The sequence below is a fragment of the Heterocephalus glaber genome, unplaced genomic scaffold (genome assembly GCF_053883595.1).
Source record: "Heterocephalus glaber isolate CG9 unplaced genomic scaffold, H.glaber_assembly_v1.0 deba00001444, whole genome shotgun sequence".
NCBI classification, from domain to species: domain Eukaryota; kingdom Metazoa; phylum Chordata; class Mammalia; order Rodentia; family Bathyergidae; genus Heterocephalus; species Heterocephalus glaber.
Window position 1 is genome coordinate 5,088,706 of NW_028258297.1, and position 25,824 is coordinate 5,114,529.

Here is a 25,824-nt window from a genome sequence, read left to right on the forward strand (position 1 = left end):
ACCCAAGCCTTTGTTCAAAGTCTGGGATCTTTCCAGACACAGCTTGCAATTTTTGTTTTTTAGTTAGAATCTTCGCAATGCTATCCAAGCCATCCCAGACCGGCCACAGTCTTAGCATGCTTTGTAGAGAGCAGTTCTGTGCACCAGAAACTTCACGGAGTCTGTAGCACAGCCCGCGTGGAGTACATCAGGCGACTACTTCAGGCCACCCAAGGGTCGCTCACCCTGGAGTCAAGGGCAGTCACTTGTGTGTCGGCACACCAGCCTTTGTGACCTCTTGTCCCTTCCAAAGAGAAAGGACAGGGCCCTCTCCCTGCAGCAGTTCTTCTCCAGCCTGTGCCTGGCCAGGAGCATTGGCCAGTTCTGGATCAAAGCTTCCATCACACAGGCTGGTGCAGAATCCAGCAGCCCAGGACCAGATGGGAGCAACCTATGATGACCGCTAAAGGCATGAAAGAGAAAAACCGCAGGCAAAAAAGACAGAGGACAGCCTGGTGCTCCCATGTTCTTTACTGGAATAAACAACAGCACACTGTGACGCACACCATGTGGTGTCTCCCCAGCCCGTGTCCCTGGCACGGAAGCACAGGGCTCGTGCTGCCACGTGCGGCAATGTGGCTTCCTGCTGTCAGCCAGGCCATTGTGATCAAAGCGTGGCCAGGGTTTTAGTGGCTTTAATTTAATACCCAGAAATTCAAAGTAAATGTTGCTTCAAACAATTAAAAGGATAATAAAATACTGGCACACAAAGGAGGAAAAGAGGATTCAGCTGTTTTAGAATAAAACTATTCTTTGTCGCAACCAATTAGGTTACCACGGGGCCCTGGGCTTGGTGCTTACCCAATACCACGTTGGGCGGACTCCAGAGCTGCAGGGGGACTTGCTGAGGCGGGGTCAGGCACGGAGCTACTCTGAGGAGGCTGGAGTGTGAGTGTCTCAGGGCTGTCGAGGCTCAGCCCCAGTGGGTGGACACAATGACCTTGCTGTCACCTGGTTCCTATGGACCAGACCCCGCTTCAGACAAAAATGAAAAAAATCACAAAAATGTGGCATCCAAGAAGGAAGAAGGCTCTAAAACTTGCTCATATTAGGAAACAAGAGAGAAGGGTTTGCCTCCCAAGGAAGCTCGGGGGCAGTGACCCCAAGATGCCCCGTGCAGTCAGGGCCCAGGGGATGGGGCGTCTTGCTCCAGAGACTCCCACCTGGGCGATTCTTCTCGCCAGGCTCGTGGGCACTAGGGGAAGACTCTCCCTTGGCACAGTGAACCCCAAGCACAGAGCCTCTGTCCAGGCCATGGGTGCACGCAGCCTTCAGCCACCCTGGGGTGAAGCCAGTGCCCGGTCACAGCTGCCCTGCTTGTTTTACAATCCATGTACTGTTCCACTGGGACAGAGGAATGAGAGGGGGACATGAGCTAGGGCATGTTTCCATGGGACGGGGACGGCCGGGATGCCCCAATTTCCATGGGCCAGAACAGCACAGACGTGCTTGCTTCCGTTGGAAATCCTGACCCCCATCCTCTGCCCCCTCAGCCCCCGCCATCCCCAGAGATGGGTACCCCCTCCCCAGCCTGCCTGTGAACACACAGGCCAGACCCAGCTCCACCAGTGCCGGCTGCTGAGGTTCCATGCGTGTAACCAAGGCAGCACGCAGTGTTCTAGCCCTGGATATTTTGTCAGTGTGGCTCTTTAATGTCACCGCATCCCGCAGGAGACACTGTAATGCCGTTTTAATTATTTCTTGCCCCTGCTGGGAAACCACCTCCATCAAAATGCCTATTTGGAACCCATCCTCAGCCTAGCAACAGTGGAAAGGGGAAGAATATTAAACTGTTTCTTCAAACTTGGCGCTGGCATTCAATTTAATACGAACAACTTATTCTGCAGCCCTGACCTATCGTGGGAAGGCAGAGATCTGAAAGACTGGAAAGACCCATCTGGTCGTTGCTTCTGCAAATGCTGAGTGTGCAGGGCAGGGGTGGCCATGCAGGAGTCCCCAGGGGCCAGTGGGATCTGGGAGAATGGAGCAGGGACAGTCTGTAAGGCAGGACACCCGAGAGTAGGGGCCACCCAGGAAATGCAGCCAATGGGACCCCTATTTCTCTCCAGAGCCAAGGGGAGCCAGGGATGAGCAGGCCACACGTAAGTGACAATATTTTTTGCAGGACACTCCAGAGGGAGATGCCACCTCACTCTGGGGACAGCATGGTGAATACTTCATGTGTCCCTGTTATGGGCTGAGTTGTGTCTCCCAAATTCACAGGCTGAGGTCCTGATGCCCAGTTGCAGCTGCACTTAAGAGATAGGTCTTTAGGGAGGTCACTGGGGGGTTCCTATGCATGGGTCTCACCGCAGGAGGACTGGTGTCTTCTAGGAACAGAAGGCGAGTACCAGACCCACAGGGTGAAGACAGTGTGAACCCCGGGAGAAGCTGGCCGAGAGGGAGCCTCAGCAGAAACCGGCCCTGCAGACCCCAGAACAAGCCGCCTGGCCTGTGGTGCTCTGCCACGAAGCCCTGACACAATGCTTCACGTCCCCGTTTAGTCTCTGCAGATGCGTCCATTCCCACGAGGGGCCCCAAGCCGTGTCCAGAGCACCTTCTCAGCTGGCTCCGGGCCCAGCCCCCGAGCCACAGAAGAAACCAAGACCTGCTCTCTGCACCCGCCACTTCTGTGGTCATCGTTTGTGCAGAAGATCAATCACAACGCGGAGAGATCCAAAGAGCCACAGGAACGGGGATGAAACTCGTGTCATATCTAAAGCTTCAGGGACTTGAGAGGGAGATTTTTTTAAAACTGCAAAAGCCTTTTACTAAAAAGGCTCTGCTTCCAAGGACAGCCCATCCCAGGGGAACCCTGGAGACAGGCAGGCTGAGTCCCCGGGGAGTCTGTGCCTACACGGCAGTGACAGTGATGGTGGTGCTGTGCTGAGCACCTGAGGTGGCTAACTGCTCCATCACAGAGCGCAGGGGGGCCCGGGCCTGAGGCTGAGGGTGGGGGCTAGGGCTTTTCTTTTTCATCTTTTGATTAAGACCAACAACTGACTCAGCAGCCTGGGAATCGGGGCCTCAAAGAGTGCATTTTCCAAGGCCCTGGGAGTCACAAGAAGACATTAAGAACAACAACCAACTGGGACACCAGCTGGACATCGGGCCAGAAGCACGGACCCCGCTTCCCTTGCCCGGAAACTGTCCCTGACGTCGTCTGTTGCTCCTATCACTCCACGTTCTTGTACTTGGTGAACAGGTTGTACAGCACTCTCAGGGTGGATTTTAGGTCCAAGTTCACCACATCTGCAGAGGGAAACAAAGACAGGGCTAGTGAGAGGAGAGAGGTCTCCGAGGCCCTCAGGCTATGGTTCAAGATCACAGAACGACCACCTCGCCCCACTCCCATGGGTAACTAACCACAGAAGCAAGAAACAGCGAGCACAGTCTGCTCCAAGCCAACCTTGTCCTCCTAACCAACTTCCTGTCCTTGCCTCCTGGTCTGTGGGAGACAGGGCCAAGGTGGTGGCAGGGAATGGCTTGACCTCATGACCTAGCTCCATGGGCTGGAGGAGGCTGCAGTGCTCTCCATGGACCTAGGGTCCCCACTTCCCTAACACCCGGTGCAGGCAGTGAGACTGGAAGACCATGGCCACAGGGCCCAGGCAGCGAAGGCTGGAGGCACTCTAGGGGGTGAGGCCACAGTCCCTGCCCTCCCCTTGCAGAGTCCACCCCCGGGTCATTCACTAGGAAACTAGGGGCAACGGCCCTGGGTCTGAACTTCAAAAGAAGTCCAAGAGCCTCTCTGGGAAACAAAACACTGAACATCCCACCAGACCCTGCCACCCACAGCATGAAAGCACAGGGCTCCATCCGGGGACCCCACGACCCCCAGCCCCTGCCCAGGTGTCCCTCTGTGGTCCCCAAGGCCCCACTAGCTGCCTGGCTCTTAGACTCAGCCCTGTGAACCACCTGGTAAGACAAGGTCCTCTTTCCTGGCATGGGGGTCTCCTTAAGGGACTTCCTGGGGAGGGAGGGACCGTGAGGTGACCCTGCCCCCACTTACATCCACGTGGAACCCAAATGTGCCCAGGTCTTGGCCGTGAGCAGCAGCCTCTGCTGGGCCCAGAGGACCTCAGGCAGCTGCCACTAAACCTCAGGAAGCCTCCAGTGTCTTCCTAGAAGCACGGAGAGGCACTTGGGCCCGGAGGTCTGTGGACAGTGGCTTCGGCCTACAAGGTCAAGTGGCTGTTAAGGAACCAGCACTGATGCCAGGCAAGGCGGTGCATAACTGTCATCCCACACTCCAGAGGCTGAGGTGGGTGGATGGCTTAGGCCAGGAGTTCAAGGCCAGCCTGGGCAACACAGGAGGAAAAGGACTGGGATTGCCTCTTGGTCCTTAAAACAGGGTTGGCAGGGCCCAAGCACCATGCCTGAGTCCCAGGCCTATTTGTGAGTAGACACATCTGGGTCGCCAGTCTCTTCTCAGCCCTGGTCTCACTCCCCTGACGTGCCGGGGCTCCCCATGGGGACCCGGCCGGGACCTTACCTTCAGGCCGAGCCTTGGGCTTCTTCAGCCCCCCATCCAGCATCAGCTCAAAGGCGAAGGCCACATTGTGGACCTGCCAAGGAGGAAGGAAGTCAGCACTGTGGGCCACAGTCCCACCCAGGCCCGCTGCCCACCTGTTCCTTCCCTTTGGGAAGCAGAGTGACAGTGAGTATGGAAGGGGGAGGCCTTTATTATGTCCACAAGACCAAGGAAGCCCAGGGTGGGGCATGGGGTGGGCACAGAGAGATGTCTGTGCCAGGGTGACCCACATTGGCTAGAAGGCCCCCTCTCCCCACACCTGTGATCTGGGGCTGGGGACGGAAGGAAGATGACGCCCCTCCTGCCCGTGAGCACCCCAGCCATGTGATGAGAAGGCAACCATGGACCCATTTTACAGATGGAGAAACTGAGGCTTTGGGAGGACAAGTCCCTTGCAGAGACACCAACCTGCACCTGCCAGAAGGACCGTGCAAAGCTGGGCATATGTGGGTGGCCTGCCAGGGGTCTATGGCTCATGATGTTCTCAGGCCACTGAGCTGGCACCATGGACCCTGCAGGAACTCCACCTGTCCCACCCAGACTTTCTGATGCCACAGAAGGGCAGACAAATCTGGACACACATGCTCCCCCCACCCCCGTGGCTTCTCCCAGAAATGACAAGGCCTTGCATCTTCAGTCCAGGTGCTGGGCTCTTGTTCCACTCATGACCACTGCAGAGGTCAGAACAAGTGCCCCGCGTGGCTGTGTTTCAAGGCCACCAGCATCCAGGATAAACCTGACCACGCCTGGTGTTGGCCTGTTGAGAGCCGGGCTGGGGGTGGGGTCCAACAAACCACCAAACACAAGGAGAGGACAGAGTTGGAAGGACTGGAGGGCTCTTAGGAATCAAGCAGCTCTCCCGAAACAGACTTCTCATGATTTCAGTCCAAATGAGTCTGACACGTGGATGACCATTTTATTCGCACTGTAATTTAATAATTAACCAGGAAAGCCACTACTCCTTGGCGAGTAGAACCCACCATGACAGAAAGCAGCTTTGGATGTTCAGAGAACAAAGGGGGGACATTCTACCAGCACCCCCAGCACACCGGACCCAGTTAGGCACAGGGGTGCTGCCCAGTGGGAGGACAGGCAAGGTGGGGCTGCCATGACCCCAAGTCCTGCCTAGGAGGGTCCAGGCCCTTCTGCTGGCAGGGCGGGCAATGGGGACACAGGGCAGGATGCCAGATGCCCTGGTCTGCGGGACAAGGAGCAGGGCCTGGGGTCAGGAGACTCCCAGGGAGTCAGGGGGGAGGGTAGGTTGAGGACTGGGCACAGAGATGGGGCAGGAGCCAGGGTGGGGGTGCAGAGGGTGCACAGCACAGCCCCCCAGGGGACAGGGACAGCCAGCGTGCGGCACATGACCCGAGTGTTTGGCACAGCCCTCACTGCCCCTCCCAGCTCTGAGTGAGGTGGGTGCAATCACTCATTTCCCAGAGGGTACAGGGCCAAGACAGGGTAGGGCAGCTGTAGCCAGAGGACCACGGAGACAGGCCCAGGGCTGAACACACAGCGAGTCTGTGTCCGGAAACGCAGCCTCCTGCCTCCCGCCTCCTCCCCCGCGGCACTGTGGCTTCCTCTAGCCAGCTGCCCCTGGGTAACCCAATGCACACACTCGGGCACTGGCACACACCTGTGTGCAAAACAAGCTTTGGATAAAATGCAGACAGGCAACTTGGGAGGAACAGCAAGACAAAACTCCCGCCCCACAGAAAACTCAGGGTGCCCACATGGGGCCGTCCCCTGTGCCCTCTGAGCCCCCTGAGACCTGCAGGGTCCTTTCCCCGGCAGAAGGAGGGGACCAGAAGGCCAGGGCAGCCACGGACAAAGACTTTCACTCTTGTTTCAAACGGATGAAAGCCGAGGCCGGGAGAAGACGATCCCCCTGTCATGTGCACAAAGCCTTGGAAAGAGATCCAGTTCCAGGGCTGCCTAAATCCAAGGCTCTTGGCGGTGCCCTTGTTAGCTGGAACAAAGAAAAGAACGCTCCACAACAAGGCCTCCACCTCTAGGCTCAACAGGGCCTGGGAATGCGTGGATCTCTCGACCTAACCGTCCAACCTCTGATTTCTAGGATGTGGGCACTGGTGTGGGCGGCACCTGATGGGTTCTGCAGCCCTCTCCTCCCCTCTGCTCCCAAGTGCTGCACGCTCTCTCTCCATTCAGCATGGACTCCGCTGCTGTGCCAAGACCCGGTTAATCTGTTCCAATTCCACCTCAGCAGGCAGGGCAGGAGCAACATTTGGCCGTGAGCAAACAGGCTTTGCAGTGCCAGGAGCAAGCAGATTGGTAAACACTGGCCCCATTTTCTGCTGTTTCCCTGCCGGTGGCTTCCACTGTCTGCCTCCTGACTCACGGGTCTAGCACTTAGGGGAAATTAAATGATGCCTGTGAGTCCAAAGCAATCCAGACTAGCCCTGGCCGAGTTTTAAAGGTGAGGCACTGGGTCCTGTGGCACAGGCTCAACTGCAGAAGCCCCAGACAGTGCTGGGGGGGGGGGTGCGGCACCCAGCCTCAAGGAAAACCCTATCTGGGAAATAAGGACACAACCACAGGAATGCAACACATACACAGTACATATAAACACATGCACATATAGACAGCCAGTCCTCCATATCTGTGGATCCACCTCTGTAGATTAACCCCAAAGCAGATGGGAAACATTTGGAAAAATAATTGCATCTGTACCCAACATGTACAGAGGTTTTTCTCATCACGATTCCCTAAGTAATGCAGGATAGCAACTATGCACATAGCACTGCATTGCATTAGGCATTGCGAGTCTTCGAGAGTTGACGAGCAGTGTACCAGAGGGTGGGCGTGGCTTCCATGCCAACTTGGTGCCATCATATCTAAGGGACATAGCGTCCACGCATTTTGGTGTCTGGGAGGTCCCTGACCCAGACCCCTGCAGATGTGGAGAGCTGACTGCACCTATTCAAGCAGGGAACAGGGGGACACTGGCACAGAGCCACCTGGGGGCCCTTAGTGCCATCCCCAGAAATGGTATTCGGGAGGAACATGTATGTAGCAGGGAGGGCCAGATATGCAGCTGCATCTGACCACAGTGATTAAAGTGATGTGGGCTGTGGCAAAGACCCTGGGGAGGAAGTGATGAATCGGGCTCTGATACGCTGCGTGCCACTGCCGGCAACCAGTGAGTCAAGGTCCCATCTGCTGAGAGGCATCAGGTTCTAAAGAGATCAGTGAAGCTGCAGAGAGGGCTGAGGAGTCACCCTCAGCTGTGCCCTTCAGCAAGTGGGCTTGGGTCATGCCCAAGAATGGAGTTTCTGGTGGTACTGGAGATTGGACCCAGGCCTTCTGCACTGAGCCGTGTCCCAGCCCTGTTTTTGTTTTTTTTTTTAAATCCTTGAGACAAGGTCTTACTAAGTTGCCCTGGCTGGGCTCGAACCTGTGATCCTCCTGTCTCAGCCTCCCATGGTGCTGGGATTACAGATGTTCGCCACTGCACCCAGCCCACACACGTACCTTTTGATCGAAGCTCTCTGGAGTCAGGTAGAAGTTATGGAGGGGAACGAAGTAGTCCTCCAGAAGGCCCATGAGCAGGACAAGGTACACACCATCTGCAAACTGCGGAGAAACAGCTGGTGATATTTCTGGGACAGCACCCTGCACACACTCAAGAGAGGGAGAAGATTTTACAGTCCAACAAGTCACCCTCTTGCAGGGAGGCGAGAGACCTGGAATCAAGGCTGGGGTTGAGGTCTCTGAGAATCAACTCCCAATCCACAAAGAACAGAGAAGGGAGAATGAATCCAGGCTTAAAGGACGTTCTGTGGCCCACAGCGGTGTAGAAGATTCTTGGGCAAGACTCCTGCTCACCTGAGGGGCTGGGGCACTGAGCTGCTGTCATCAGCCACTCACTGACAAGATGGGACCCTGGAGAAGGGAGTGTTTCATCTAAAAGCAAAAAACCCCAGCACCCTCAACCATTCTAGTGAGCTGCTGATGCTCCTGATCCCTGAGGGTATTTAAGAGGAAAAGTCAGCCGGGCCTGGGGGCACACACCTGTGATCCTAGTGCTGTGGGAGGCTAAGGCAGGAGGATTGCAAATTTGGCCCAGCCTGGGCAACTTACCAAGACCTTGTCTCAAAATAAAAAGAGCAGGGCTGGAGATTCAACTCAGTGGTTCCACCGCCTGCCTCGAAAGTGCAAGGTCCCGAATTTGAGCCACAGTACCAAAAAAAGGGACATCAAAATAAAAAGGGTAGCTCAATACAAAAGTCCTGGGTTCAATCCCGGTAACCCCCACTCCCAACAAAAAAAAGGAAAAGTCAGCCGGGTGTGGTGGTGCATGTCTGTAATCCCAGCACTCAGGAGGCTGAGTCAGGAGGATTGCTTTGAGTCCAAGGCCAGACTGGGCTACTTAGTGAGTTCAAGGCCAGCTTGAATGACATAGCAAAACCCTGACTCAAAGACAAAACAAAAAAAGGAAAAGTGCAGTCACCAAAATGTGATATGAAAAGCCCTGGACTAAAGCAATCTATGAGCAGGTGGCTGTCCTTCTGGGCTCCCCGAGTTGCTGCGTGATCTCAGGTGATGGGCAGAGCAGACTTCACCTCCTTTCTCCACAAAAGAGGCTGTGGAGTAAGTAAGGACAGAAGCAAATCCAACCTGAGACACTGTGGGCCCCTAGCATGGATCTGAGGACTGACAGGAGCCCAGGGCAGCACTGAGTGTGGAGACCTCCCTGGCCTGCACAGCACCTTCATGGCTGGGAGTTTATGCCAAGGAAGGGACACAGGAGCAGGTGCTGTGCAAGAAGACATCGCTGTCCCTGCAAGCAGCATGGAGACGTCCAACCATGAGGGGCCAGCCTCAGAGTGTGCAGCGCAGCCCGCCAGCTGCCGAGAAGTAGCTGTTAAAAGTGACAGAATCTAGATCGACAGACTGAACAGGACAGAAAGGATCTGACAGCAACACACACACACACACATGCGCGCACACACACGCGCACACTCTTTCTCCTACCAGATGCCAGTAATAAATTTAGGAACAAAAAGTACATTACAAGACAGCTGTACCGTGTGATCCACTGTCATTTGAGAAAACACATTTATGTTCATAAAACACCTCAAGAGAGAAACATCCAGCCGTTCCCCGTACTTAGTTCTGCCTGGGAGTTTGGAGCAGAGACTGCAGGAGAGGGGAGAGATTTCCACTCTTTACTCGGCAGGCTCCAGGACTGTTAATGTGTCAAACGGCCAATGTGCGGCGGATGAGTGGCAACATTAGAAAAATGCTGCAAATAATATAAATGTGTTTGCTAACGATGCAGAAATAAATACGCACATTAGAAAACAGACCATTCAGCTTCCACAGGCAGACCCGCTGCCCACACAGTCAGCCGCACGGGTGGAGGGGCAAAGGTCTCCACAAAACCCCAGGCGACATCATCTCCAGGGGATGCGATTAGGGATGACTTTTATTTGTTTTGCTTATCTACATTTTCAGACATTTCCACAATGAACCTGAATTACTTTTTTAATTAGAAAAGTAAATGAGAGAAATTAAAGAAAAGGAAGGAGTAAAAGAACCCATCCAGGGGTTTAAGAAGGATCAGCTGTGCATTAGAGAAGTCTGTACCACGAACGCAAAAGACTCCAAATTCAAGCAACCAGATAATCCAGGGAAAATTATATTTTGTCTTTAATGCTCACCAAGTACTTGAAAATATATTTTCACCATACTATTTTAGCTATGGAAAGAAGGGTATATTGTATACACCTTACTGCAAAAGGCAGGTCTCCTGCACATTCACCAGAAGATATTTATTTAGCATTGGTTAAACACAGGCCCAGGGCTAAGGGTGAGGGCTCCACCATGGAAGCAGAGAGGACAGAAATTCCAGGCACAGGCACCCACACATGCAAAGGCCCTGGGGTGGCTGGAGGCGGAGCCCTGGAAGGTGTTAGGGGTTGAACTGTCTCCCACAAAGATGCGTTGGAATCCTGATCCTCAGACCTGTGAATGTGACCTCTCTGGAAACAAGGCGATTAGCTTGCGATAGAGTTAGTATGGCAGGCCCTGGTCCAACACAGCCGAATCCTTGTAAAAAGGGGCGATGCACACCCAGAGACGGGCCCACAGAAGAGACTCCTGATCGCACAAGATGGCCCTGCCTGACCTGTCAGCCCGAAGCACCGCATACCTGGGTCTCCAGCTCTGTCACCTCCAAGTTCAGCTTGTTCAGGTGCTTGTTCACAAATGTGATGAGCGACTGTCAAGGCAAAGGACAGAGCCATCAGAGGCCACAGCCCACCCCATCAGCAGAGCGGCGCCCGTTTCCCAGGTCAGGCTTTGTGAAGCATTTCCGGAATCTCCTCCGTCAGCTAAGATAAAGGGCCTCGGTTCCAAATGCAGCATTCCTACAGCAGCCTTTGGACTACATGGGCTGATGCTCCTGTGTACCCAGCTGGAGAAGCAAGCACACACCTCTGTTCACCAATCCATGTGCACGATTCTGATTCACACACACACACACACATGCACACACACACACGTGCGTGCCATATTTAACAGCCACAAAGAGTATCAGTACTCTTACAAATAAATTTGTCAAGAAAGAGAATCAAATTTCTGAGTGGATCCTGGATACGAGCCTGGATGGCAAAGGGGAGAACCTGAGGATGCCAAGGGAAAGGTGGCCCCAGCCATGCCCGGTACATCTTGCCTTGGCTTCATCTCAGGGCTGCGGGAGGCTCTTTCTGCTCTTACCTGGGTACCAAGGGCCACTGGCTTCTCCCTGGCAAAAGTCTAAAATTTGGTCCCTGTAACTTCTCAGCAGTCAAACCCAACTTTAATGGAAACTCAGTTCCACCTCATCTGCCCCTGGCTGTGATGTCATTTCTTATTCATTCTGTCTGGATTCACTGAGCCACCACTTTGTGCCAGGCACAAGCCTGCTGCTGGGGACATCAAGACAGGAAGAGAGAGCCCTGTCGGAGAATCCTGGAGAGTCCTGGTGGTGGGGACAGGCACGCCAAGGGACAGAGCCCTGCACAGGAAACCAGCACCATAGGGAGCTTCCTGGACACACAGGGGAAAAAAACAGAGACCCCGCCACTGTCCCTAGGCTGAGAGGGGGTGGGTGTGGCTGAGTAGTCACCCGGGCCCAGGCACACCTGTGAAACTCTGGCATCAGGCTGTGGCTGGATGAGACTGGGCAGGTGTCAGTGCTCCTGCTTTCATTCCGGGGCACAGGGAGCCACCACTGCTACAACTTGCAATGGAGGATGAGGGAGGGCAGGCTGGAAGCCAGAAGGCACATAAAAGGAATTGTGGCTTTTCCGTTCCTGCCCCAAAAGCATCTTGCAAAAGATGGCATCCTGTCTCCCGGAAGATGAAAGCTGCTCTTGGCCCGCTATATTTAACACTAGGACCATGCCATGTGTGCCCAAATGTGATTTCAATTTATCTCCACAGTGCCCCTGAGGGGTGGGTAATGTCTCTGTCCTCGCTTGACAGGCCGGGTAACTGAGGCTGGCGGTGGGGTGACCCGCCCCAGGTCACAGTCAGTAGGCCAGGGACTCAGGTTAGACTCTTCCTCCCTCTCGTGCTGCAGGTCCAAGGTGTGGCAGCCACAAAGGCCCGGATGGCTAGGGCCAGAGGACCATGCAGATGGCTGCAACGGCGCCCCAGGCAACCCTGAGCTTACTGTGTGAGCCCGGACCAGCCTTTCCCAAAAGTGGGTTCCACAGGAACATCACAGGCCCTGCCCCAAAGGAAGAGAGACAAACCCCACTGCACAGCAGGTTTAGTAAACACTGCTCCAAGCTCCTGCTGGAGGAACCATGACGCTGCACAGCCTGATGGCCAGGGCTGCTGTACCCAGCAGGGCCGCCCTCCCCAAGGTCACAAGCGGGCACAGTGGCCGCCCTGGGTCACTGGAAGGAGGACAAGGGACGCTGGCAGGACCTCAACTCCTTTGGGGGGAACAATCCTTCCTGGAAGATGCTGGGGCAGCGGGTAGCTCCCACCAGGACTGAGACTCGAGAGGCACGAGGATCCCCAAAAGGAAACGGGCCGAGTGCGGCCCAGGGCGCCTGCGCCTTGGCAGTGATGAGGCCGGTGACAGCCAGCAGGGTGACGTGCTTAAAAACATTTCCACATCGACAAAGGGCCTCGAGTCAAGTTGGAATGAACTGCTGCGAACTGCCTGTGCTTTGGGCTCGTAATTTGCTTCACAGAGGAGAGGGAGGGCAGGAAGCCACCCAGGGAGCAGGGACACTGAGTTAAAAGGTGCTAATTTTATGCACCGTGGTTGCATTTCTGACTGTAATTACATTTCAGTCCATGTGGCAAATATCTCAGAGACTCCAAACACAGCCCCCTTCCTGCCCACAGGTGGGCGCTCGCTGGGGCTGTGGAAAGCTGAGCTGGGGACGAGGAGGCCTGGAGGGGGACACAGGGACCCCAGGGGAGGACACAGCCGTCCACTCCTTACTTACCTTCTTCACCACAGTCAGCTTGTCCGGGGCGTGGTCGAAGAGCGTGTCGAAGGCGTCCCGCTCTGCCAGGACATGCGAAGAGACGCAGGGAGGGTCACGGGCAGCCTGGGTACCATCCTGACCCCCAGAGTCCTGGGGACCAGCCAGCTCTGGGCCAGGCGTGTGGCCCCTGAGCCCACACCTGCCAGCACCCTTGAATTCCCGCCAGAGCAGTGGGGCCACTGCTGACCGGAAGCCATGGCAAAGCCGGCAAGGGGAACAAAGGCTGGCAGAGAAGGCTGTATGGCAGGGATCGCCTGGGCAGCATGTGGGCACCTCCCGTCCTGTCTCCCAGGACCTCCTCTGTGAATCTGAACCCCCATGCATGCTGTCCCACTGCCCCCAACCTAGAGCCCTCTGCTCACCTGCCCACCCTCCTCTATCGGTCCCACCTCCTCCCCAGCAATCACAGCACTCAAAGTACACCTGGACCGCTTCTCTTCTCACTCCCAGGCCCACTAAACCCTACAGGCTTCTTCTCACTCTCGGGATGAAGTCCATCCTGTCTCCCATGGACACTGGACTGTAACAGGCTCAGTGTGGTCCTCTCAGCAATCACCCTCACGTCGGACATACACACTTGCCCCGGGGCCTTTGCACCTGCTGCTCTGGCTGCCTGGCTCTCCTCCAAGGGGCTCCCCACCTCCGCTGTGTCCTCCCACCCAGGGTCCGTTCCCACTGCAGATGGCGTTTCATTTTGATCTGTCTGCTGTGTGCTGTCTGCTGGGCCATCAACTCCCCACAGCTGGGCCACCCACTGCCTGCTCCCAGAGCAGTGGAGGGTTGACAGCTGGTGCTCAGAGTCTACCACAGCAATCCTGGGGGATCTGCCTCTGGGGACATCTTCAGGGACAGACAGCTCGCGCCTCCCCAAGGTGTCCCCTCCACCTCCGCCTCCCCGGGGAGCCCCAACTACTCTGCTGCTGACACAGACATTAGGGAGTCGCCTCCAGGCAGGAAGGAGGAGAAGAGGGCATTTGGCAGGGACCTGGGTCCCCAGCTGCTGTCTCCAAGGTGCCCAGGAGACAGCACATGCCAGGGGACGAGCAGACAGACCATGGCCAGCTGTGGTGTGGGCTTCACCCTCAGGACAGAGCCCAGGAAGCAGAACCTGGCAGGTAGGCCAGAGTCCCTCCACCTGCTGAGGGAGCCCGGGTGCTGACCAGCAAGAAGGTGCTGGGCACCTGAAGGCCAGGGCCAGAGGCCACTCACAGCCCAGCCCAGCCTGGCCTGGCCCAGCCACACGGGGAGCCTCTTCCCTGGCTTTGGGGGAGGGGAGAGGCAAAGAGACAGAAGGAAAGTGCGTGTGTGCATGTGTGTGCATGTGTGTGCATGCGTGTGGCGTGCACATGTTGGAGGGGGGACAATACCTCCTCTACCCAAAGGCCCACATCACCCTCTCGACTCCAGCGTTCCTAAGGCAGCAGACATAAATTATCTCTATAATCACCCACGTCAGATACTCCTCCCTAAGACAGTCTGTTAAGGGCCAACAACAGAGCTAAATCTTTACCAAGAACCGCGCAAACTTGAAATGCGGCTTAAGAAGAGCCCCAGGAACAGAGCAGGGCTTGACGTCAGCAGTATATTTAGCTGGGCCACTGCTGGGCTGGCGGAGTCAAGCCACGCAGGAGGCCACCCGGCCTCCGAGATGTCGCCCACGCCAGCCACCGTTTACCTGGACCTGGGGGCACGTCGCATGGCCACACGGCCTGGACGGGCAGGGACATGAAGAAAAGAAAGAGGCCATGGGGACCAGGCCACACACAGGGCCCCCGGAAGGAATTTATGTGCCCCTGTAGGAATGAAAATAGATCGAGGTTCAGATCCGAGCTCCGTGGGTTAAAAGTTCACAGACAAGCTGGCCACAGTGCCACACCGGGAGGCTGAGTCAGGAGGACTGCAGGTTAAAGCCCAGCCTGGGTGATTTAGCAACTTAGCAAGACCCTGTCTCAAACATTTTTTAAAAAAGCTGTGGATGTAGCTCACTGTAAGGGTCCCAGGTTCAATTCTCACCATAGCAAAAACAAACAAAAAAGGCAAAGACTTTAGATAAATGGTTTCCCTCTCCAAACCCACCTCCTTCTCCCCCAAAAGCAGGAGCAGCTGCCACCCCTGGGCCACCCTGTGCAAGAGTTAACGCAGGAGGCGACTGGGGACTGGGACAGGTACAGCCCAGACACCATGGGTCTCAGCAAAGTTGTCTTTCTTGCTGACAAGGTTTTTTAACAGGAAGATTTGCTCAGAAGTCTGAACTTCCGGCTTCTGCTGGAGAGGGGAAGTGTGGTGTCTGGGGCCCCACTCTGGTGTCAGGGAGCAGCCTGTGGGGACAGGGACTAATGTTTTTCCCCCAACGGCACTGCCCCACTGTCACCCCAACTAGAGCCTGAAGGTCAGTGACCTGGCCGAGTCCCACTCAGCTGGCCCCTGGGGCACCCAAGTTTGGGCCCGTGGGTCAACGGCTGGAGGGACAGAGCAAGAAGAAGCCTTGAAACTTCAGCTGGGGTTTGCAGGGGCAAGAGGAGGAAAGGCATCGCCCTGCTGGTGTGGCGATGGAGGTCTGTGATCGCAGCACTTGGGAGGCTGAGGCAGGAGGATCATTAGGAGTTCAAGGCCAGCCTGGGCTACACAGTGAAACCCTGTCTCAAAAAGCAAAACAGGAAAGAAGGGAAGGCAGGCAGAGGGAACAGAATATGCAAAGGGCGGCATGAGCCAGTCCAGCTGTGCCCTGGGACGGGGAGTCGAGGCCAGCACGGTGACTGGAGGTGTGGCCTTGGGCTGGGGTTTTAAAATCAGCTCTGCGGGGGACAAGAGAGCTGTGAAGGGGAGGCTGGGGTGATAACAGGGGAATCAGGTCCTCCCCTTGTCCCCAAGCCCCACACAGCCTCAGAAAGGAGCTCTGAGCTTTGGGAGGCTGGACAGGGGGAGGGGCTGCCTGCCAGAGACAGCAACCAGCAAAGCCGTTGCCACGGAGACCAGCTACCACCTCAGCTCCCCAGAGACTCGCTGCTTCCCTGGGATGCCGAGGGCAGGAGGGGCACCCGGGAGCCCAGCTGCCTGCTGGTGCGAGGAGGGGGTGGGGCGCTCAGGGTGGGGCCCCTCCCTGACGCCCAGAGGAAGCAGCCTCAAGAACTCCGCTCCTGGCAAAGCCCAGCCGGGGCCATCACCAGGAGGGTAGACCCGTGTCCAAGAGCAGGAGTGAGCCACAGAACAATGTACAGGGAGCGCAGCTCAGGTGACGGGCTGGAAGAAGCAGCACCCTGGAGTGCTCTTAGGACCGTGAGGGAGACACCGTGCTGGGCAGAAGAGGGGAGCTGAGGGGCTGGAAAGGGAAGGGATGAGGGTGCTTTATGATTCCCCACACACTGCAGGAGGCAGCCAGCTGGACACAGGAAGCCCTGGGAGGATGTAGCACCCCAGGAGGCCTGACGATGTGGCCCTGCAGGGTGCTGAGACACAGGGGGATGGGAGGCCCGGGCAGCCAGGACCAGTGTATCTAGGAGACTTCATGCCTGCATCAGCTGGAACCACAAGGGGGGCCAGAACTAACTGCCTGTCACCAACTAACAGCCTGTCTCATCTCACCCGCTCAGGCCGCCTCAGAAGTACCGAGGACACCACAGGCCTCTCATGTCCCCACACATGGCTCTGACCCGGGAGCCACACCCCAGGCACCTGGCCTGATTCCCATCCCCAAGGGGAGGCACAAGTCAAAAGTGCAGGTGCCACCAGCCCAGCCCACCCCGCCGAGAGCCAAGAGCGCACTGCTCTGCAGAGGCAGGAGAAACAGAGATGGGGCCACCCTGGGCCGCCACCCGGGCACGGGCAGGGTGGGCAACATCCCATGCCAGGCCACGGCTGCCCCTCCTGCTCTCCCCCTCAGTGACTGCAGACAGAAGGCTCCCTTTCCTCCTTGATTTGGTTGGTGTTTTTTAGTTTTTTTATGAGAGACATTTAAAAGAGCTGAATGGCTCTTTTGAAGGTTACGAACCTCCCGGCACAGACTAAGGTTCCTGGAGAAGGCTCCTTGTTCCTGCACTTGTTCCAAGTCAAGACCTTCTGGGATCTGAGAGCCACACCCACTCTCCACTGAGCTGAGCTGCACACCTCTGGCCCCAGAATAACCTCGAGGGAGTAACCTGGGGCCCGGCTCTCGCTGTGCAGGACCCGGGTGGCCTGAACCCCAGGGATGGGCCAACTCCAGCTGTCTCTGAGCGTTTCAAAGCTACCCTGAGCTGCTGGGCCCTCTGTCCCCAGTCCCGTCCGAGTGGAGGGGTCCCAGGGGTCCCAGGCTTTCACAGAAATAGGGAGAGCCATCAAGTGGCCCCTCTCTGGGAACAGCCCTGAAAATGACCAGAAGCCACCACCGTATCCGGGCCTTCCATCCTCCCGCTCCGCCCTCACACCAAGCCCTTTCCCATCTGGTTCCACAGAGCTGAAGGAGCCTGACCCCAGGGGGAGTCCTGAGCTGGAAACCCTCGGTGGGGAAATCGAAGCCTAAGCGTGAACGTGCGTGCCAAGGGGGCAGCCTCCCCACCTGGTGCGGTGATTGCAGCCGTGTGGCTCCACTTCCTCTCTCCCTCCTTCCCCCCTCACCTGGCTCCCCACACCCACCCCTCCCAGCTCAGACAGGGGCTGGGAAGCCCACGGGGCCAGCTCCACCTGCCCGACCAGGTGACCCTGGGAGCTTCCTGGGACACCCTAGGGTGCTGGGACCTCAGATTCCCTCCACCCACATCGTCCCAGCCAGGTGACTCACCAAAGCGGCCCATCATCATCCTGCAGACAGGAACAGAGAGAGGGAGGGAGAGGGAGAAGGAGCGGTCAGGAGGCCTCAGGGCCCAGGTAACAAGCAGCACCATGGGGCAGGCAGGGTGACCAGAAGGAGTCACCCTACCCGCCAGGTGCAGGGCCACTGAGAGTGATGCAGCCACATACCCCCACATTCCATCCCACTCCCATGACAGATGTGAGGTGCATGTGTGGGTGGCATTCTCACCAGCTCAGCAGCAAACCGCCCCCCTTGTGGGCATAGAGGCTGAGTGAAGCCATGCCCAGGGGACACGTTCAGACCCAGCAGGCAAGATTCCCAACTGTGGACCTCAGGACACGAGGCTACAGCTTCCCTGTGCATGCATGCAGACACGATGCACTTTCAGAGACACTAACACTAAAGGTCCACAGCCCCACGGGGCTGGGCCCCAAAGTGGACAGCATCCAATGACATCCAGTGCAGTCACACAGTTCCTGCCTGGAAGCTGCTTCCTGAGAGGCAGGGAGAGCTGTTTCATTCGAGTCCCTCCAGGCACAAGGCCTCTGGCTTCATCTTAATTAATAAACATTTACATGGGCCAGGGATTTAGCTCAGTGGTTCCAGCACCTGCCTTGCAAGCTCAAGGTCCTGAGTTCGATCCCCGGTACCAAAAAAAATAAATAAAATAAAATAAACATTTACATGAACACCTACTATGTGCAGGCACACAAAGCTAAATACCACATAGAGATCAACACCCCCTGCCCAGCCCTGGGTATGCCAGGGAGAGAGAGACAGCGAAGTCAATGTTTCCACATGGGCCAGGCACCCAGAGGGAAGATGTGTACAAGATACTCTCCGCCTGGAACTCCCACCTAAAAACCGGGAGGGTCTCCTGGAGGGGGTGACCTCGCATGCACCTCTAGGGAGAGGAAGCACAAGGTGCTGGGACCAGACAGGTGGTGGTGGCAACAGGGCCTTTGAAGAACTCAAGATGACCTGGTCCTGTAAGAGGTGCACCAGGAAGCAGATCTGGGCAAGATGGACCCAAGGCTGACAGGAGGATGAGGAAGGCATCCACTCCAGTGGGGCACGGGAGGGCTATGGACAGGAGGGATCAAACCCAAGATGGAAGCTGGGCAGGATGCTGGCGGGCACTGGGCATAGGCCTGCAGAGGTGCCGGTGGCTTCTCTGGACCCTCGGGACCCCCCTCGCTGAGCAGCTGACCAGGGACTGGGCCCCCAGATCCTCCCTCAGGACTTGGGGCTCCTGGAATCTGGCTGAGGTGTCCTCCCGGGGCTCTGCGCAAACTGACTTCCACCCTGGACACTGGACACTCCACGCGTGTGCCCAGAACCCCAGTGCTCCCCATCCCCCCAGCTCTCTTCCCGGGTCCCTTCCCCAGGCAAGGGCTCCCTGGGGCGCCACACATGGAGCCCACACAGGGGCTCCTGGGCCTCCCCAACAGTTACATGCGTGAAGAAGGCATCTGGAAGCCCAAGTGTGAATTCACGGTGCAGTGACAAGCCGCTGTGACAGAGTGGGTGGGCGAGCTGAGGCCGTCCATTCTGTCAGCACCGCTTCGTGTGCGACGGGCCCAGGCAAGAAGTGCAAATGTGGTGGATTGTAAAGATCTTGAACGGGGTGCCAGAGGGTCCCTAAAAACTATATACTGAATATACTATTTGATTTGCTGTTTTCAATCAGTTTGGAGCCTTTTAGACTTCGAAAAGTCTGCCTTCTGGCTTTCTGTAAGAGATCGGGGGAGGGCTTGGCCGTGTCAGCCAGGGGATGCTGGGGTGTTGACATGCAGCTCCTCCCTCAAGGGAGCCGAAGTCAGTGACAGGTCTCAGAGAGCACCCTGAACCAGTGCACGCCACCCCAGCCATCACTCAGAGCTCTCGACCCAAGGAAGAGAGAAAGCCCCGAAGGCTTCAGGATGGAACTCAGTTCTACAAGGAAAAACTAAAGAGTGGGTGGGGAAGGGAAGCCAGGTGCAAGGCTTCGTGGAAAGCGCATCCTGAGACTGAGGACAGGGCGGTGGGGCCACTTACTCCGTGGTCGTGGTCAGCTCCTCCGAGACATGGCTGGAGTGGAGCAGGCCTTCCCGCTTCTGAAAACCCCAAAATACACAAATAAGCACCCAAGAACTGGGTGGGCAGAGGGATGAGGAAGGACAGAGGGCAGGGTGGCGGGAGCTGTGCGCAGACAGACGCCCCGGGCAGGAGACCGGCTTAGACCCACCTGGGCAGGTCCCCTGCAGTGACCACAGGGCACCCTGAGCCCTCTGGCCTGCTCCCATCCTCGCTCTCCACACGGCACCAGACACTGGGTGCTGAGCTTGGCCCAAGAGGGATACCCGGCTCAGGCGGCCAATACGCTCTGCAGCTGAGCGAGGCGAGAATCAGGGGACACCCAGTAAACAACCCCTGTGCCTGCCCTGAGCGGGGTCCCCGAAGCTCACAGCCACCCGAACCTCGGGATGCGAGCTTCCTTGGGAACAAGTCTTTGCAGACACCGGTGAGGAAGAGGCCACACTGGGTTATGCTGACCCCAATTCCAACGTGATGGACGGCATTAGGAGAGGAAAGAGACCCAGAGGCACAGAGAGGAGAGAGGTGACCCCAAGTCCAGGTAGGTGGGAAGGACAAGGGGAGGTGTGTGACCCTCAGACACCTGGATTCAGACTTCTGGCCCTCAACTGTGAGACGCTCAGGCTGCTGTCCGAAGCCTACAGCTGTGGCACTAGCTGTGCAGCTCAGGGAGGTTAACACAGCACATGACACACTTCTCGAGGGCCTGGCAGGTGCACAGGGATGCACAGAGGTGGGGAGCAGGGTGACATGGGGTGAAGCCCACCAGTCACCACCTTAGGCCCCTACCTCAACCCCTGAGGGACGGGAATCTGCTTCCTGGAGAGGCAGCTCCCGTGGACAGTGCCCATGATTGGAGCCGTCCTCCCTTTCCTGAGCAGCCTCAGGGAACTGAGTGCTAGTTCTCGTTAAGGAGAAACAGCTATTGGTCTCTGTCAGCTTGTTCGCAGCCTTGTCATGCCTGATTCTCAGGATGAGGAAGGCCCAGGACGCCAGCTCACTTATTCCCTCCCCAAACCTGGAATCAGCTCCCACCAGATGCTGGTGTGCCAAGACATTGGAGACACAAAGCTGAAGAGTTAAAAGGTTTGTAGTTATGACCTCAGTTCTGGAGGGAGGTCATTGCAGCTCAGTGAAATTGAGTGGCTGGCCTGAGGGCACACTGCTAGGAAATGCCACCTGCCTGGTATCTTAGATTGGAGACCCAGTCAGGAGAGCAAGCCCAGAGGTCCTCTAAAGACTCCCCTCCCTCCTCTCCTCTCCTCCACATTGGGCACAGCCCAAAGAATCCTGTGACCTGGGTCAGTGCAGAAGGTGCCAGCAAGTGCCTGCTTGGGTCACTCAAATTTCTGCAGACCCGAATGATTATCCTGGACCAAAGTGCAAGCCTGAAAGGAAATACCCAGGACCTTAAGCCTGAACAGTGCTGCCAGGGCCGGAGGCTGACATAGGTCCTCAGGCAGCCTTTCCTAGCCAGCCTCTTTCGAGCAAGCATGTATCCAAGACCAGGGACCGCAGGAATGGTGGTGGGGGGAGGCGTCACTACTGCCGACCACAAACATCCTCCACAGGAAGGAAATGGGGAGACATGGCAGGTGACCTTTGCCAGAGTCCAGCAAGGGCCTTTCCCAGGGTAATGGAGGGGTCAGGATGGCTTTGGAAAACACAGGCTCAGCCGGATCCTCATGGACCGCAGAGACCTTGGGACAGATAAGTTGAAAACCCAGAGAACAGCATGGAGCTGGATGTCTCAAGTAACATAAACACCCGGAACATCCAGGTTCCGAGCACAACCTCAACTCTCTGGCAGAAGCAGCTTCTCCTCCAGGCCGGAGTGTGTTTTCCTCATTTGGTGTCCCCAGCAGCCAGGAGAGTACTTGGTACCTAGTTGGCACTTAATATATGGTTATGTTGCTGCATACTCAGTGTTCCTAAAAGCTAAGGGGAATGCGGAGGAGAGGTCGATCCACCTCCACCCCCGTCCCAGGGTCCCTGGGCCCTGGCTTCACTTCTCCAAGTGAATCAAGAGAAATGAACCTGAAAAAGAGATATTGGGGAATTGATGGCTATAATACTCAGCAAATTCGAGAGGCTTTAATGTAGGGATCTATTTCATACCGCTGGTCTCAACCTCCTCCAGTGAGTAATAAGCACATTCAAGGGGATTGAATTCCGACTCGCTGGCTTCGGTGAGAAATGAATGTTCTTTTCAAAATTCTGGAAAATTAAACCTTAACACTCTCATGCCTCTGGTTCCGCCTCTCTCTAAATCAGCACCATTGTTCCTGCTCCAATCATTTATCTCCAAGCCAGGGTGAGACACACATTTTGTTAAGAGGGAAAATGAAAAGTAGCCTCTTGGGAGGAAAAGAAAAAGCTGGAAAATTCCAGGAGGAGAAAGTCCCGCTGCCTCTGGGCGGGGTACTCACCCGGACAACCACCACCTGCACCGACACGTGCTCAGGAAGGCGGATCGGGGCCCGGAAGTGCATGGCCAGGGAGACAAGCAGGTGGAGGATGGCCACCAGGTTCTTGCTGTGGATGGCTGGCCGGGAGGGAAGGAGGGGAGGTCTTTGTCAGAACCTGGGCCCGCATCCAAGAGGCCAAGGCTCAGCAAGACCGAGAAGACCAGGATGCAAAGAGCATGGAAAAGCAGAGTTAACAAACATCCCCAGTGATCTCATTTCTAGTTTGTGAGGATTTTTTCCCCTTTCTTGTTGGCTGAAGGTGACTTGTGCCACCACCTGGAGAGCCTGATGTTCAAGCAATGTTTAAAAGCATCATGTTTTTAAAAGCAGTGACAGGGGGTTGTGGGGAGGACAGGTCACAGCCATGTGCGTCATTATCTTTGGCACTGGACAGCTTCTCCCTCTGTACAATCAAGCCACCCCCATGGGAGTCACGTCAAGGGCAAATGCTGCTCTGGGGATGCCTGACATTGACTCCTGCCCTGCCGAGTCAGTTCCTGGCTGCCCTATCCACTGTCCACTCCCCCCGCCCCGGGTACCCAACTAAGGCTTGTTATGCAGGGCTTTACAGTTTATAAGGCACCCGATCCCTACACCCTGTGAGACAGGGCAGTTCTATCCAAGGTCACCTGCCAGGAAACCAGGGCCAAGACCTGTCGCTCCCCACAGCCCCGCAAGGGGAGAAAGAGGACAGGACCAAAGTCAATGGCCCACCTCATGCCTGTGCTGGGAACACTGTGATGTCACATTGTCCTAAATCCAGCCCACTCTGACACATTCCCAAGGCCAGCGTGAGCTCCTGGGGACCTGCTTTGGTGTCGCCCTTAGCGTCAGCACCACAGTTGTTTGGAGTCGAGCCCTCCGCCTCTGCAGCCTCCCTAATCCGCCCCACTGGCTTCACAGCCAGTAGTTCAGAATCGACTCCTCCACTTGAAGCAGGGAGGACACAGAACTGCCGAGTGCTGATGGCTCTTAGGTGTGAGCATAGTCACCTAGTGTCCCAGGGACTGGATTCTCCTCTGTGAGAGCAACAGAGTGAGCTGGTTTTTAAATGCAAGGCCGGACTCTGTGACAAGACGATGAGCTCCCCCGGCTCCGCTCCGCTCCCCGGGGCACTCACAGTCCACGTTCCACCGCAGCGCCCAGCCATGTGGCCGTAGCAGGTCATGCACGGCCTCCAGCACCGTCTGCAGCTTCTGCCTCTGCCCTATCTCCGACTGGGTCACCTCGGCCACATCCAGCTTGTGGTGCCCCAATTTTTCTGCAAGGACAGAGCGAGAGCCCGAGTGTCAGAGGAAGCAGCAGGTCCCAAGGCTGCCTGGCCATCTGCTGGGAGGGGGTCCTCGGGACAAGCAGATCACCAAACCCAGGAACCTCGGACTTGGAGGTCATTCTTATTCCCATGAAAACTGTTCCAGGAGGGAGAGGTGAAAGCAGTCTGTGTGGGAACATTCTGTGCTCACACTGCAGGGGAAAGTCATTCAAGGTGCAGGTGGGGGACGGATGAGGAGGCGAGCCAGGAGGCCAGGGAAGGAGCTGGGAGGCGAGGAGGTCGTCCTGTGGGTTCCGGAAGGGAGAGGCGTTTGATAAGGACGATAAAAAGGCTCCTAAAAGCTGCTTCTGCCTCCCTACGCACAGAGACTCCCATTTCCATTTCTCTAACATTTTGACACCACGAGAAGATGTCTGATTAGAAATTTGCAGAACTCAGGAGTGTCTGATTTCCAAGAGACAGCAGGAAGCAATCTGGAGGAACCTGGGCAAGAATTGTCACATTCGTTCAGGATCCAATTACTGAGATGGAGGCCCAGGCACAGCCCTGCGTGCCTTCAATTTCCGTCAGGGGCAAGTGGGGTGCAGGGGACGGCAGGTGACCTCGGAGCTCAATAGGCTACACCCACTAACAGCAGCACAGCGGGAGGAGCCCTGGGTGTCCCTCCTGGCTTTTAATTCCAAGACAAGGGTGCTTCCTGACAGATCTCTCCTCGGCCACACAAAAAAAGCCATGGCACAGAGCATCGAGACACAATTCCCTCGGGGGGTGATTACATGGGGACTGACCACTGCCAGGCATCCACATGGAGCACCTGTCAGCCACACCACCCCACCAGGAGATCACAGAAGCCTTCAAGTCCAGGCTGGTCACTGTGGGCTTTCTGTCCTGCACACGATGCCCACACAAAGTTCTGTCTAAAGCCTTCCCTCTGGAGGCCCTGGGGACATCAACGTTCTCTCCCTGCCTGGCAGCCAGAACCCTAAGCACACCCAGTTCTGGCATACCATGCAGGGTGAGGGGATCACACAGCAATGCCTGCAAGGCTCAAGACATCATTCATTTATTCATTTCCCCACGGAACAGTTACTGAGCACCTGCTAATGGACAGGCACTGTCCTAGGCACTGGGCAGGTGTGGACAAGAGAGGTCGCACTGCAGGGACAGGGTGCGGGTGGGTGATGGCCACAGTGCAGTCGGGAACAGACTAAATAAGATCAGGGTAGGCAGAGGAGAGCATGAGGGAAAATCACAACTTGCAGGGAGTGGAAGCAACTCCTATCTACACGTGTCATTCCCAGACCTGCACCCAGTAGCTCCTGGCTGGATAACCCACAGCAATCTACACAGCTACTCTGAAAATAGAGTAAGTGGGGCTCATGGGGATCCAGCAGCCAAGGACAGGGCAGACAGGGCCTTGCGAAAAGACAGAGGGAGGAAGCCGGGGATTTAGCTCAGTGGTGCCACTGCCTGCCTCACAAGCACAAGGTCCTGAGTTGGATCCCCCGTACCAAAAAAAAAAAGAGAGAGAGAAAGAGAGAGTTACACCCCAGCCACCAGTAGAGACAGGCAGCCCAGCCTGCTCCACCTGTCCCCTGCTATCAACCAATCCCGCCCACTGAAGATGGCCACATTGGCCTGGGGTGGAAGGGAAGGGAAGGAGCTGCATCAGTCAGCATGGACTGTGTAACAAAGTGGACAGGCAGCTTGGACTGCAGTGATTTGTTCTCAAGACCTGGGGATTAGAAGTCTGAGATCAAGATGCGGACAGATAAGCATGCGGTCCTGAGTTTGAAGAGGTGCAGACAGAGTCGGTTCCTCCAACAGCCCCTTCCTTGGCATGTGGACACTTTCTTCTCCCACGACACCACATGGTTCCCTCTCTGTGTGTCTTCACCTTTTCTTACTATAAGGACCCCCAGTCATGTTGGAAAGAACACCCACAGGCTCTCATTTAACTTAATTACCTCTCTAAAAACCCTTCTCCAAACGCACTCACATTCTGCAATATAGGTGTGAAGAGGGGAATCTGGGGAGGACACACCCAAGCCATAGCATCTTGGGTGGCCAGGACTAAGGGCTGTGGCAGCTGCGTCAGCTGGCACATCTGTGGGAGCAGCTTCCACGGGCTGGACCCCATCTTCCCAGCACAG

General features: G+C 56.3%; 1 protein-coding gene across 3 annotated transcripts in view; it reads right to left on the reverse strand.

The window, feature by feature from the left end:
* Window positions 1-492: 492 nt before the first annotated feature.
* Parvb (parvin beta) overlaps window positions 493-25,824 on the reverse strand; it is an 81,626-nt gene continuing 56,294 nt past the window's right edge. For all 3 annotated transcript variants that reach the window (XM_004845426.3, XM_087213722.1, XM_013072553.3), the window contains 9 exons: window positions 23,519-23,659; window positions 22,360-22,475; window positions 19,892-19,950; window positions 17,843-17,862; window positions 13,045-13,106; window positions 10,746-10,814; window positions 8,063-8,164; window positions 4,535-4,607; window positions 493-3,291 (listed from right to left, as the gene is read on the reverse strand). In XM_004845426.3, coding sequence (XP_004845483.2) covers window positions 3,215-3,291; window positions 4,535-4,607; window positions 8,063-8,164; window positions 10,746-10,814; window positions 13,045-13,106; window positions 17,843-17,862; window positions 19,892-19,950; window positions 22,360-22,475; window positions 23,519-23,659 — 719 coding nt within the window. In that variant the 3' untranslated portion in view covers window positions 493-3,214. The remainder of the gene's footprint in view (window positions 3,292-4,534; window positions 4,608-8,062; window positions 8,165-10,745; window positions 10,815-13,044; window positions 13,107-17,842; window positions 17,863-19,891; window positions 19,951-22,359; window positions 22,476-23,518; window positions 23,660-25,824) is intronic.